This window comes from Microplitis mediator, chromosome 7, assembly GCF_029852145.1.
Source record: "Microplitis mediator isolate UGA2020A chromosome 7, iyMicMedi2.1, whole genome shotgun sequence".
NCBI classification, from domain to species: domain Eukaryota; kingdom Metazoa; phylum Arthropoda; class Insecta; order Hymenoptera; family Braconidae; genus Microplitis; species Microplitis mediator.
Window position 1 is genome coordinate 7,769,529 of NC_079975.1, and position 15,264 is coordinate 7,784,792.

Here is a 15,264-nt window from a genome sequence, read left to right on the forward strand (position 1 = left end):
AAAATTATTACTAATATCAGTAAATTAAAATTTAAAAAAATTACTGACAAGTAAAAATAAAAGTTTTGTTCTTTGTTAAATAAAAATATGAAATTTGTAAAAATTTATAAATAATTAATGAGTGAAACTTAAAAATATTTTCAATGAACGACCGGTAAATAAACACACCCTAGTCTAGTAAAAAAAAAAAAATTCTATCGCGAATAATAACGCACTCGTCAAGTATGTGGTTCATTACTGGTGCCGGTTGTATTTTTTAGGTTAAATATTTACTTTATGTAAAAAATAATAATAAATATATAAATGATATATTTATAGTTAATAAAAAGTGTTATTAAAAATGGACAATAGAGTGAAATTATATAATCCAGATGACGAAGATGAAGAAATAAATAATGAAATATTTGGTGACATTAATCCAGTAACTTGGCTTAATGATTATGAAGATGATGATAATGTTAATTATGATCCTGATGATATAAATAATTTTTTTCATAGAGTTGATTCTGATCAAATAATATATGCTGAAAAAAAAAAACGATGTAAATTAATTGGTAAATATGTAATGGGTGATTTACTTGGCGAAGGGAGTTATGGTAAAGTTAAGGAGGTACTTGATTCCGAGACGTTATTTAGACGAGCTGTCAAAATATTAAAGAAAAGAAAATTAAGGAGGATACCTAATGGTGAACTAAATGTACAAAGGTATAAAAATATTTTTTTATTTTGTTTATTGTCTTTATTATTATTGTTTTTATTATAATAATTATTGTTTTTTTATTTTTATAATTAAGTTTAATCAATATCTAGACTGCTACATTCTGTTGACAAGACAAAATTTTATTTTTAGACACAGCTAGATAATTATGATACTAAAAATAGCAGATGTCCTACAATTTTTTTTGTATGTAATTTATTTATAAGAACAGAAAATTATAAATCTTTTGCTATTTCTAGTTATCATTTTTTAAATCATTTTTTTTTTAAATCAACAATTTATTTCTATCAGTAAATAAAATTTTCGCTTTTATTTCAAATCTTGACTTTATCTGCTCCAAGTATTTTATTTTCTGTACACTGTGATTACGGATTTTATTTGAATCCGAATTCACTCTGTCACTCGGAGTTTTGGAGTTTAAAAAAAAATCATGATAAATACGGAGTAATTAGGGAGTTTGTAATTAAAATTAACTCCCCTTTGGAGTAAATTTCACTCCGAGGGAATTAAATAAATAAACAATCATCTGCTCCGCATTCACTCCGGATTTAATCCGCGTTCACCCCACAAATTTTTTACAAAGTAGAATTTAATTTCCTTGAAAAGTCGATGTAAACTTTTTTTTTAAACCAAAAAATTATTTAAAATTTTTATAAAAATAAATTGTGTTAAAAATTAATTTTGATCGAAATTTGATTTATTTTTTCACTCCAATATTCTACACCTTTCGTTCAAGATAAATTTTATTGCGTTTATTTATTTAAAAAAATATAATTTTTACACTGCCACATATTTGAAATCCATTACTTTTCAATTCAATAATAATTTTTATATAATTAATATTCTTATAGTCATTAGCTTTATAATAATTAACTTTGACAGTTCATTAATATTACTATTTAATTACAGAGAGATACAATTATTAAAGAGACTTAAACATAAAAATGTTATTGAATTAATTGATGTATTATACAATGAAGAAAAAGAAAAAATGTATTTAGTTATGGAATTTTGTGTTTGTGGACTGCAGGTAATTTATTTATTTTTTTTAATGTTAATAATAATTATTTATTATTGAGTTTATATTTAAATTTTAATTAAAATAATTATAGGATATGTTAGAAAGTACTGCTAATAAAAGGTTTCCCATATGGCAAGCCCATGGATACTTTACGCAGCTAGTCGATGGATTAGAATATCTTCATAGCAAACGAATAATCCATAAAGATATTAAACCAGGGAATTTGTTATTAAGTCTCGATGGAACTTTAAAAATTAGTGACTTTGGTGTTGCGGAGGTATACATTTTTAAAAATTATATTATTATACTATAAGAAATTTTGGTGTAAAAATGGTCCCCGAGAACTTTACACGGCCGTGTAATGTGAAATAGTGGTGTAAAAAATCCTCGGTGTAAATTATCCATCTGTGTAATTTTAACACGGTGTAATCTACTTTTTTTACACCACTCTGTATTACTCGTTATAATTTTGAACCCTCCGTCAGTCGCGCCGCCATGTATTTAATTCGGTGTTGCCAAGTATCATAACTATGATTTTTAAAAATTAAAACCACACAAACTTCTATGACTAGACAATTGTCATTTTTTATTAAAATAAAAATTTTGTATTAAATAAAAATATTAAAGAAAGAGATGAATTAAATGAGTCACTGGTGGTAACTGGCAACACTGCCATTCATTTACACTACAGAGTCCAAAATTTTTTCCATTGTATATTTAATTTAATATTTACTATATTATTTGTCAATAGGCTTTTGATATCTTTGCTGAAGATGATACTTGCACAATGGGTCAGGGTACACCAGCATTTCAACCTCCTGAAATAGCTAATGGATGTGAGTCATTTGCTGGTTTTAAAGTCGATATATGGAGTTGTGGTGTTACTTTGTAAGTAACATTGGCTTTTAAATATACTAGACATAACATGCTCGCTTCGCTCGCCTTCATTCTTTCAAAAATCCCACCACTACCTCATTCGACCAATCGACAACCGGATAAAATAGTCACAGAAGTGACGTAAAACGATACGACATCCGGTCATCAACTTTTTAGAAGAAGATATATCGCGTTACTAATTCCGAAAGAACATATTTTTATAAACCCTTTTAGCTTTACATTGTAAAAAATTTGCGGAGGGAACGTGGATTAAATCCGGAGTGACAGTAAAGTTAATGGGTGACTATTTAATTAATCCCCTCGAAATGAGATTCACTCCGAAAGGGAGTTTATTTAAATTAAAACTTTGAATCGAAGTAAATGCAGATTTAAATAAAATCCCCATCACTTCGAAATTACTCCGCAAAAAAAAACTCCCTATTTACTCTATATATGTCGTGATTTTTTTAAAACTTCGGAACTCCGAGTCACGGAATGAATTTGAATTTAAATAAAATCCGTATCCACTCCTGATTTTTTACAGTGTAGGGTTTCCTAGAGCCACAATGGCGTATAATTTTTTTTTTCATTACAAATCACTTTGAAGACTTCTTTTAAAGTTCAAATTTTTAGTAAAAATTTTGAAAACCAAAAGGGCACATAATTTAAATCATGCGCCCTTTAGGCCTCAAACATTTTATGTCTACCAAACGATTGGCAATGAAAAAAAAATCATACGGTCTTTTGGCTTCAGAAAACTCCTGAAAGCCAAAAAGTCTTTTTGTAATTAATAACGCGATATACACATATATTTATTTATAAAAGCATTTAAAATAAATAATATTTTATACTAATGGATGTATTTGAATTCAGGTATAATATAACAACTGGAATTTATCCATTTGAAGGTGATAATATTTATAAACTTTATGAAAATATTGGTAAAGGTGAATATACAATACCAAAAGATGTGGAGAATAGTTTGACAACGTTATTAGAAGGCATGTTACAAAAAGAACCAGATAAAAGGTTTACATTACAAGAGATAAGACGTCATCCGTGGACTCTTTGTCGACCAGAACGAACAACTGATCAAGTACAAATACCACCAATTAAAGGCAATACAGGACATAAGATGACTGTGTTGCCATATTTAATGGATTATTATTATGGTGGTGATGAGGAACCCATGTATTATACAGCTAGACAACTTAGTGGTGAGATTGTTAATTTAAATTATATTTTCATGATACTAGCATCGAAACTTTAAGTTCCAATGCAGGTAATCATGAAAAATATTGTGTGTAACTCAAGATGAAACTACGGCTCGGGTAGCCAACTTCACCCTGGTCTGAAAACGTTTTCTTGTCACACATTATACTACTTTTCGCCATACCTGCACCGAAAGTTTAAATTCCTGTTCTGTTTAGCGGGAAAAAAGTTGCCATTTTCTCTGATGAGAAAACAAATAATAAAAATTAGCGCATGCGCCATTTTTCTTACAAACAGAGGCAAAAATTTAAACTTTCAGTTGCAGATCTGGTGAAAAATCGTATACAGCTAGAGTGGTTCGTTTGGAACGACTTTTTTTTTGCACTCCCACTTGAAAATATTCTTGTAGACATTGAAAAAAAAATTCCTGCAAGTTTTAGCCCTTAATTTTCAGTACTTGACATTTGAATCTGAAGTTTTCCCATTTAAAATTCTCAAGGAAAATATTTAGAATTAAAATTAAGGGATGAAACTTGCAGGGAGTTTTTGTGTCTAAAAAATTTTAAAGGAGAAATTAAAGTGAATTTAGTAATTTGATCTTTTTTCAAGTATAAGGAAAATTTTCATAATGAATATTATTTTTTATATGAACTACACTGGTCACAAAAATTAAGGGATATAAAGAAAATTCCAAATTTTTGAGTGATTTTTAACATGCTGTAACTTGGTGAAAAATGGTCGTAGAGTAAAAATAAAAAAAAGCAAATTGTAGCCTCAAGTTTCTAGTTTTTCGATTTGGACTTCAAAAATTTTATCATGTACGGTTTCGGAGTAATTCTAAGAAAACCGATGCAAACAAAATTTTCAAAATTTTGCTCGTCTTAAAAAAAGTCTATGGGCTTCAATAAATTTTTTTTGATAATCTGAGCTTATGACTCTTTTAGAATATTTTATGCCCTTTAATTTGCCGCCCTCAAAAAGTCTTCACCAAGTTACAGCATGTAGAGAATCACTCAAAAATTTGGAATTTTTTTTTATATCCCTTAATTTTTGAGACCAGTGTATATTTAAAAAATTTTTTTATAACTATGCTAGCATCAGCAACAGTTTAGATGTTTTGTGATACCTAGATATATTTCTTAGTATATAATGAGGAAATGATTAATTTAAAAATAAAAATAGCAGTAATAAAAATTGAAAAGAATATTATCAATTTAATTTTCAGAGGAAAGAAGACTTGAGGAATTAGATGGAGGTAGTAGTGATCAAAAGAGTGTATCTAGCAGCGGTAATATTAATAAATTAACACCTAGTAACAGCAAACGACGTTGGCGTAGACCGATCTCGAGTATTAGTGTTAAAAAATTAACTTCTTGTAAGCCATCGTGATTAAATTTACTTAACATTTAATGTTTGTTTATAATTATTATTATGCGGTTAAAGTTAATCGAATGTTCATTAAGTTTTAAATAAAAAGTGTTGAATACTCTTGACGTTAGATTAAAATACTGCCATAAAAATATATATTTTTTTTATTTATTTAATTATTAATATATTTATGGATAATTATTTAATAGTAAACATGTGTACATTTTTTTTTTCTAAGTATTGCGAATATCTAATAATATGTACATATGTTAATGATTAATTATCATTAAATAAATTAATATATTAATAAAATAAAATAAATATATTATAGAATGTCACACATAAATTGTGACTGTTTATTTTTGTGATATTAATATTAAATAATTATAATTGATAATTGATAATTAATATGTCAAGTATTTAAGTCAATTAATTGTACAATTTTATATTTTTTAGTTCACTAAATTAGCAAACGTGCAACAAAAAAAAATTGCTTTCACTTTATTATTATTGTCTGTGTTATTTTGGTATATATATGTATATATATATTTTTTTTAATTGTTATAAATTTAATGTTAATGAGTATCCAGCACTTTTGTAATATTTTTTGTTATTTATAATTTTCATTGTCTTCGAGTTTTAAAAAATTGTTGAAAACGTTATATATATAAATATATGAAACGTTTATTTGTGAAAAAAATATAATAAAATTATATGAAAAAATTGACGGTGAAAAAAATTTAATTATAAGTGTATAAATATATATGCTGATAAATTAATTTGTTTAACAGTATAATTTATCGGTAATTAAAAAAAAAATAGATCTTATCGATCTATTGTATGATTATAGCTGATAATAATAAACAATTATGGCCTGATAAAATATAAATTAAATATTTATTTTGCATATATAAATATAAATATTAAATAATAATCGAATTTTTTGACGCGATACCATTAAAGTTTAAAGTATTTCTTAGGCCTTCGAAGTACCTTACTTTGCACTACTGTTGTGCATTATTGTATTAAATTATGTACATATCTTAATATCATTTGTATATTTAAAAGTGCTTACAATAATTGTTTAATTGTAAGACACAATTGTATGCCAATATAATTATTATTAATTAGACACTTAATTAGTTTTTTTAAATTATTATTTTTTCTCACTTATTAAATTACTTTTAATTGTAAACTTACTACAAAAAAAAATAAATTAAAAATAAGTCATCAGTCATATTAGAGAAAAAAATAATAATTGTAAATGTGTTTTTAAATAATTACGAGAATTAAGTATCTTTTTGAGTGCCATTCAGCTTGCCACTGGTAATATAAATATATATACATATATATGAGGGTGTATCAAAAAAATCGACTAATTGTTTTTTTTCGAATGGCCGGGAAATTCTGGCAGAGAATGCGAAAATAAAGTTCCTGTAAAAGTATGAGCTCTTAATTTTGATATTAGAGGTCGCGAATTAAAATTTTCTATTTTTCATTTCAATATTATGGGAAAAAAATTTTAAGCTTAGAATTTTATACCTCGGAAGTGGCTCACTGTACAGATAAGCTCAGGATATAATTTCGTAGGGAATGAAACGCTTGAAAAAAAGTCTTATATGATTTTTTGATAAATTCATCTGTTCAAAAGTTATTGGAGCTCGAAGTCAAATTTCAGTAAATTTTGAGATCTTTTTACATTTCCGGCGAAACTATCAGACTTATCACAAAGTGTTATAAGATCTTTTTTGTAGACAATTTTATTTCTTAAAAATTATTTCTGATAAAGTTTTTTGAAATTCCGCATTGTTTTCTAGTTATTTCCATTTTGATGTCAAGTTCTAAAAAAAATGGTGTTCTGATCGATTTCAAGAGCTTGACATTAAAATAGAAATAACTAGAAAACAATGCGGAATTTTGAAAAACTTTATCAGACATAATTTGTAGGAAATAAAATTATCTACAAAAAAGATACTATGACATTTTGTGATAACTCTGATATTTTCGCTGGAAAAGTAAAAAGAAATCATGTCCTGAGCTTATCTCTACCATGAGTCATTGTCGAGGTATAAAATTCCAAACTTAAAATTTTTTTTTCCCATGGTATTGAAATGAAAAATATAAAATTATGATTCGCGACCTCTAATATCAAAAATCAGAGCTCATACTTTTACAGGAACTTTATTTTCGCATTCTCTGACAGAATTTCCCGGCCATTCGAAAAAAAACAGTCGATTTTTTTGATACACCCTAATATATATGTAATTCTTATTAAAATTAATTTTTTAATTAAAAAAAATAATGTCATTTTTTAATAATTAAGTATACGCAACATTTAATTGTTAATTATTAATTTATAAAAAAAAAAATAAAAATCTTACCAATGTGCCGATAAAAATGTCTACAAGACTCTTAAAAGTCACAGTTACTTTATCAATTTGTTAATAAAAAAAAAAAAAGTATAAAAAAAAATATTGTAACTCTTTTTTCTACGCTAATCTGCTATCTTGTATATAATTATAATTATATTAGTTAGTTAATAATATTTATCGTAAATAAAAACTAATTAATCTGTTAGTACAAGTACAAAGGTATAAACGAACGGGTATTTATATTTATCACATTACTCACAACTATTTGTTCAACATTTAAAAAAACTAACAAATTACAATGATAACATAGAGATTTTATTTGAACACCAGGCAAACATAAAGCAATTAAACTTCTAGTTAATATTGACAGTTACTTTGATATGAACTTAAAAAAACTTTTCCATATATATAAGTATTAGGATAGTCCGTTTAGAACGTCTATTTTTTTTTTTCACTCCCACTTCTAAATATTGTTGTAGACATTTGTCAAAAATTTTTCCGAACTTTATCAAATTTAATCCTTTGTATTTTCATTAATGGCTTAGATTAATAATAAGAAAATTATCTACGGATTAAAAATTAAAATGCTTTTTTTCGAAAAACTTTTTTCTACGTGTGCATATTTTTAGTTTTTTTTTTTTTTCGTAATTGATTTGTTGAAATAAAAAATCAAAAATTTTTAATTGTTTGTTAACTTCAATGATACTGAAGTTTGCCGACGTCTAATAATTTTTAAATTATAAAAAAAAAATATTTGAAAAAATTGCACTTATATTTTTTTTAGTTTTCTACATGTGCATATTTTTAGTTTTTTTTTTTTTCGTAATTTATTTGTTGAAATAAAAATCCGAAAATTTTAAATTGTTTGTTACTTTCAATGATACTGAAGTTTGCCGACGTCTTATAATTTTTTAATTATAAAAAAAAAATATTTGAAAAAATTGCACTTATAGTTTTCTTAGTTTTCTACATGTGCATATTTTTAGTTTTTTTTTTTTTTCGTAATTTATTTGTTGAAATAAAAATTCAAAAATTTTTAATTGTTTGTTAACTGTAATGATACTGAAGTTTGCCGACGTCTATTAATTTTTTAATTATAAAAAAAAAATATTTGAAAAAATTGCACTTATAGTTTTTTTAGTTTTCTACATGTGCATATTTTTTTTTTGTAATTGACGTATTGAAAAAAAATCCAAAAATTTTAAACTGTGTTAACTTCAGGATCATTGCATTGAAATGTAATTGATACATTACGTACTAAATACGGATACTAATTAATACCTATTAATTAATTACAGTTTTTTAACAGACAGTTGAATTATAAATTAAAGATGAAGAATTAACTTTACAATTCTATTAATTGTTTTTTTATTTTCTCTGATAATACTTATCATATTTTTTACAATTGTATAAATACATATCATACTGACAGTATATTTGTACAGAGCAAATAACGTCGAAGATGATGTACTCATTACCGGGCTGGTGATAACTGATTTAACTTCAAATAAATATTTCGTTGGTTATTATTTTTTATTCCGATACAAAATTTACGATAAGTATTATAATTAAATATATATAAATATCTGATGGAATAATTATAAACGATAATAATAAAATAGAATAAGTATGAAAGAACATAGAGCGACAATATTAACTCTTGTTGGTGTAATATGTGGAGTAATTATTGGAATATTATTAAAAAAATATACGACGCAACCATGGTCTGAGCGTGATATTATGTATTTTCAATTTCCTGGTGAAATATTTTTACGGATAATAAATTGTTTAATTTTACCATTAATTGTATCAAGTGTAATAAGTGCGAGTTGTTATTTAAGTAAATCAGGTAGCATTGGGCTTAAGGCATTTTATTATTATGTAACAACAACAACCCTTGGAATAATATTATGTGTTACGCTTGTCCAGATAATAAAACCTGGTGAATTTTATCGTAGCAAAAATTCAACAGTTTTTGATCATTCGAAAAAATCTGTAACTACTGACACATTTTTAGATTTACTGAGGTATGATTTTATTTTATTTATTTATTGGCCGTGTAAAAAATTCAAAAAAAGTTCAACATGTGGAACTTGTGAACTTAAGACTGATTAGAACTTCCAGTGGAACTTTTTTTGAACTTGAGTAAAATGGATTTTTCTCAAAATGGATTTTTAATATGAGTGTGAATGTAGCAGACGTCAGACAAATGTAAAATTATTAGTAAATAGAGCAAATAATTTATAAAATTAAATTTAAAAAAAATGCGCATTTAAAAAATTTTGAAACTAATAAGTGCATTTTTCATAAATATTTTTTTAAATTATTTGCTCTATTTATTTATAATTTAAAATTTGTCTGATGTCTGCTACATTCACACTCATATTTTTAATCTACATTTTACCCTCGTTCCGAAAAAGTTAAAAAAACCTGTAATTTGAAACTTTTTATGAACGTTTTTTAAATCTTATAAGGTTACTGTTTTTTTTTTTTTTTAGTGATTGATATTATTTAATTTTTTATTTTATTTATTTTCTCTGGTAAAAACAAATTCTGAAGAGGTGCAATTACACCTGTGCTTAGAAACAATACATTGTATATAACAGTCATACAGAAATTACTTAAAATTTGTCTTACATATTAATAATACAGTGTGACGTACAATAAGTTAACTTAAGTTGCCAAAAACATTATTATAAACTTAGCTTATCTTTTATTAAAGATTATAACTATTAGTTCTTATCCAATTGCTACACTTCTTTTTTAATTGCTTCTTAGTACACATTAAAGTTTTCATGTTATTTGGTAATTGATTATAGGTTTTTACTGCTACATAATATGCATTTTTCAAGCTAATTGATTTATTGATTTTGGGAAGGACTAACAACTTAGATCTCGTATTAACGACTTTTTGTAAATATACGTTTTTACACTCTTGGTAAAAATAATAGATAGCATTTACAATGAAAGCCTATTTTATATTTAGAGGAGTAGAAGTGTTTATATGACATGAACTAATTTTATTTAGCAATTTATTTTCATTTTGGATGGAGGCTACACTTTCGAATGAGAACTTTTTCAGAACGAGGGTAAAATGAATATTAAAAATCCATTTTGAGAAGTACGTTTTAAAAACGTCCTTTTTTTTATTCAAAATTCGTCTGTATAAAGTACTAGATAAATTTTTTTTTTTACTATAGAAATTACAAAAGTTCAAAAAAAGTTCCACTCGAAGTTCTAATCTGTCTCAAACTGATGAGTCATGATACTGAAGTTAGCAGACGTCTAATAATTTTTTAATTTTTTTTTCGAAACGATAAATTATTAAAAAAAAAAAACATTCGAGAAAATCGCACCTATAGTTTTTTTTCCACATGTGCATATTTTTAGTTTTTTTTTTTTTTTTTGTTATTGATTTGTTGAAAAAAAAAATCCGATAATTGTTGATTGTCTGTCAATTTCAGGATCATTATAAATTCTACATATAGAACTTTTTTGAAATCTTTTTTGAACAAATTTTTTTTACACGGGTATACATTTTTAATAATTAATAATAAATAATTTATTACAGGAATTTGTTTCCTGATAATTTAATAAAAGCATCTCTTAGTCAGGTACAATTATTTTAATTTATTAATTAATGATATACATATTTATTTTAATAATTATATATGAATTTTGTTTAGTATCAAACGCAATTAACGAAACCAAATGATTCAAATGACGGTACTTTTTTTTTTTTAATTTTGTATTGTTTAAATTAATTATCAATTTTTTTATATTTTTATGAGGCTTTTAATTTTAACATTTAGATGGAAATATATATTATTGGAATATAAGTCATCGATATAATGATGGAACAAATGTGCTAGGAATAGTGTCATTTTGTTTAGTGATAGGACTTGCAATTGGATATTTGGAAGAAAAGGGAAAGCCTTTAAATGATTTTTTTCAATCATTATCTGATGCTATGATGGTGATGATGGATTGGATGATAATGTAATTAGTTTACAACTTTGAGTTAAGCTTTTTTTTTTCATACAAATATTTATACAGGACAGTTCCCGTTGCCGTACTATTTCTTATACCTGGAAAAATATTAGAAGCTGAGGATTTAACAGTAATGATATCTAATTTGGGTGTTTATGTACTCACAGTATTTGCTGGATTAATGATACATGGTTTAATTATTTTACCACTTTTATACTATGTATGTACACGGAAATCTCCTTATTATATAATGTCAAAAACAGGCCCTGCTATAATTACCGCAATTGGAACATCTTCAAGGTTTTTGTTGTTTATTTTTATAAAATAATGGCATATTGTGGTACGAGGAATGAAACAAAACGATTTCAGACCAGAGTGAAGTTGGCTGACGTCACCCGCAGTCTGAAATCGTGTGTCATCCTGAGTTACACACATTTTTCATGATTACCTACATTGAAACTTAAAGTTTCAGTGTCAGAAACAAGTTAATTTAAGACCAATGATATCATCAACTATTAGCGTCAACGTAAATTGTCATTTGCAATTCATAATTAAGCAGAAACTATAAATACTATTTGAATCGTTTATTTGAGAAACCCCATAAGTTAAGAAAACAAAATTTTTCAGGAAACACAAAAAACATTTTTTTTGAATAACTTAACATTAAAATAATAAATAAATAATTGAATACAATAATGTTAGCGTCTGTGAAAAAGATTCCAACAAGAAAAATTTAATTTTTTAGCTGAAACTACTTAAAAAAATTATTTAAAGTTGATTGACTTATGGGGTTTCTCAACCAAACGGAAAAAAAAGTTATAAAATCATTGTTTTTTCAAATGTTTCCACTCAAATAATTTATTACACTAATAAAATGAAGTATTAAATATGTATTTGAACTCTGAAACTCAGAAAATACAAAAAATTATAATTAATTTAAACATTTTAATGAGTCATATAACAGTCAACAATAAAACAACATTTGAAATTAATTTCCCAAAAAAGCGCGAATTTTGAAAAAAAAAAAAATATAATTATTTTTGTAAAACTAAAACTGCATATGTTTATTTGAGTCATTGACTTATGGGGTTTCTCAATTAAATGAAATTGCTGTCACCCCGTTAATTTTTTTTTAAACGCTGATTTGATGCATATTTTGATTGATTTCTATGGAGGGACATCCAAAAAACCCAAAAATGCAAAAAAACCAATTTCGTAAAAAACATGACATGGGGTTTCTCAAATAAACGATTCAAATGTCAAGTATCAGAGTTTAAATTGCGAAAGCCTTCAGTCAAAGGGCAGAAAAATGATTTGTTTATTCCTAAGGAACGAAACAAGTTTGTTTCTGCCCGCTGACAAGGCATTCACAATTTACGCGTTTTCTAATTAGACTGAAATTATCTTGTTTCGATTGGCTATAGAGACACTGAAACTTCAAATTTCGATGCTGGTATCGTGAAAATAAGGGGTTGGGGGGGGGGGGGGGCACAACGGGGTACTTAAGGAAATACTAAGTTTTCAATGAGAGTAAATAGAAAAAATTTTCAGTTGCCGTTGAAAAAAAATTTTTAGTTTTGCGGGCAAATGGGGTACCCTAAAAAAGGTGATACAAAAAACTTCTGGATATTAAACGAATTTGATTTAATTATATTTTGTTGTAAGTAATTTACATAAAGAAAAATTACACTTTTCATAATTATTGGATACAAAGGAAGAAAAAAAAATTTTAAGTTTCTATCCTAATACAAAAGTCATTAACATTTTTTGACTGACACTGGATTTTTGAAAAAGTTTAAGAAAAAAAAATTCAAAATAATGTTCAATTGTATTTACAAAAGTGATTTTGGAATTTTCAAAAAGTATAAAATTTTGGGGGTACTCCGTTTTACCCGCCCTACCCCGTTTTACCCCGTTCCCTATTATTAGTAAAAATGATTTAATAATATACTAAAATTAGATAGTGTTTCTATAGTACAGCTACTGTTCCAATGACCATCAAATGTCTCAACAAAATCGGTATTAATCCAAAAGTATCGCAGTTTGTTGCTCCGATCGGTGCAACAATAAATATGGATGGCATTGCATTGTATGAAACTATTGGCGCATTATTTATAATTCAACAACGCGGACTTGATTTTTCTTTAATGCAAATAATCTCAATAGCGTAAGTATACATAAACTTTCGGCAAATTTATCGTTTTAATTAACAAATTACAAATAGTAAATTATCCAGTCCCCATCCTGATTAAAAACTCCGATAGAAACTCAATCGGATTCAATCAGTCAATCGGAATGCACTCGGTAGTGTTACAATTAACTGATTGAATTTCAATTGGGAAATAATAATTTTTCTTTACAGTCCCGTAACTCGTAGTCCGGGACATGAAATCCGCGACTTTTTGTCCAAAAATAATAAATTCGCACAAAAAAAATCAGCAAAAGATAAATCCGCTGCTGAAAAGTCGACGGATATTTTGGCGGCAAATTTCAAATCATAGGATTTAATTTCGCGGATTTCCTGTCTACGGACTACGAATCACTTTACCCCATTTCACCTAATTTACATTATTATAAACATTAAATTATTAAATTTAAAATTTAAAAAATTGTCGGTTGTCTGCTGCTTTTATTATCATATTTTAATTCATAATTTATAAGTATATATTATCTTTTAGAATAACTTGTACAGTATCTTGTATTGGAGCCGCAGGAATTCCAAGTGGTGGCTATGTTATGCTAATTGTTGTACTTGAATCGATTGGAGTCCCTGCTGATGATGTTACATTAATTATAACGATTGACTGTTTGATGTAAATGAATTATTATTATTATTATTATTACATTAGACTAAAGTTAAGTAATTAGTTTAATTAATTAGATTGTTGTTTATTTTAGAGATAGAATACGAACTACTGTAAATATTATAGCTGATGTTCTTGGCGCGGGAATAATCGATCATTTTACGAGTAAACATGAATTAGACAATCAATTAGAAACACCTGAACAATCGTTGACCAGCCAAGATTTTATGGCATAACAATGATATCAAATCAATTAATTGAATGATTATATAAATGTAAAATATGAAAATAATGTTGGAAAATCCAAAAGTGCATACCTCAATCGCTCATTTTATTTTTAATCATTACTTTTATTTCATAATGTTAATTTATTTTTTATATGAACTTTTATTCAACTAATAAATTATCAATTTGATTCTTTGTATTTATTATTTTCAGTTCATAAATTTTTTAAATTTTTGAATAAATAAATAAAATATGAGTAGAAAAAAATGGAAAAATGCATATATAGATAATTTAAAAATCAGCGCGCGCAATTTTTTTAAATTTAATTATCTATATTATTAAGAGAATAAGGAAAATTTTGTTCCCGCCCGATGAAAAAAGATTTTATACAATTGTATAAAATTATATACAAAAAATGGCCCCATCCAATCGTACACGACTGTATAAAAATTGTATACAATTCTATACAAAATGTATACAAGTCTATATAATTATATACAATTTTATACTAATTATATACAATTCTATATAATTATATAGAATTGTATACAATTTCTATACAAATTGTATACAATTGGATCAGGCCATTTTTTCTATCCAATTATATATAGCCTATATATAATTGTATAAAATCTTTTTTCATCGGGCGCCATATCTATGTGATAGAATTAGTTAATG

General features: G+C 25.9%; 2 protein-coding genes across 2 annotated transcripts; both read left to right on the top strand.

Moving 5' to 3' along the window:
- Nucleotides 1–31: 31 nt before the first annotated feature.
- On the top strand, nucleotides 32–5,427 carry LOC130672134 (serine/threonine-protein kinase STK11). The gene is made up of 6 exons (XM_057476466.1): nucleotides 32–705; nucleotides 1,628–1,748; nucleotides 1,831–2,016; nucleotides 2,491–2,627; nucleotides 3,489–3,832; nucleotides 5,053–5,427. The coding sequence occupies exons 1-6, from the start codon at nucleotides 341–343 to the stop codon at nucleotides 5,214–5,216; spliced, it is 1,317 nt and encodes a 438-aa protein (XP_057332449.1). The 5' UTR covers nucleotides 32–340; the 3' UTR covers nucleotides 5,217–5,427.
- Nucleotides 5,428–8,730: 3,303 nt separating this feature from the next.
- LOC130671870 (excitatory amino acid transporter 3-like) lies at nucleotides 8,731–14,759 on the top strand. Its single transcript, XM_057475981.1, has 8 exons — nucleotides 8,731–9,594; nucleotides 11,139–11,181; nucleotides 11,254–11,293; nucleotides 11,380–11,566; nucleotides 11,624–11,857; nucleotides 13,533–13,724; nucleotides 14,236–14,370; nucleotides 14,456–14,759. The coding sequence occupies exons 1-8, from the start codon at nucleotides 9,197–9,199 to the stop codon at nucleotides 14,595–14,597; spliced, it is 1,371 nt and encodes a 456-aa protein (XP_057331964.1). The 5' UTR covers nucleotides 8,731–9,196; the 3' UTR covers nucleotides 14,598–14,759.
- Nucleotides 14,760–15,264: the final 505 nt, after the last annotated feature.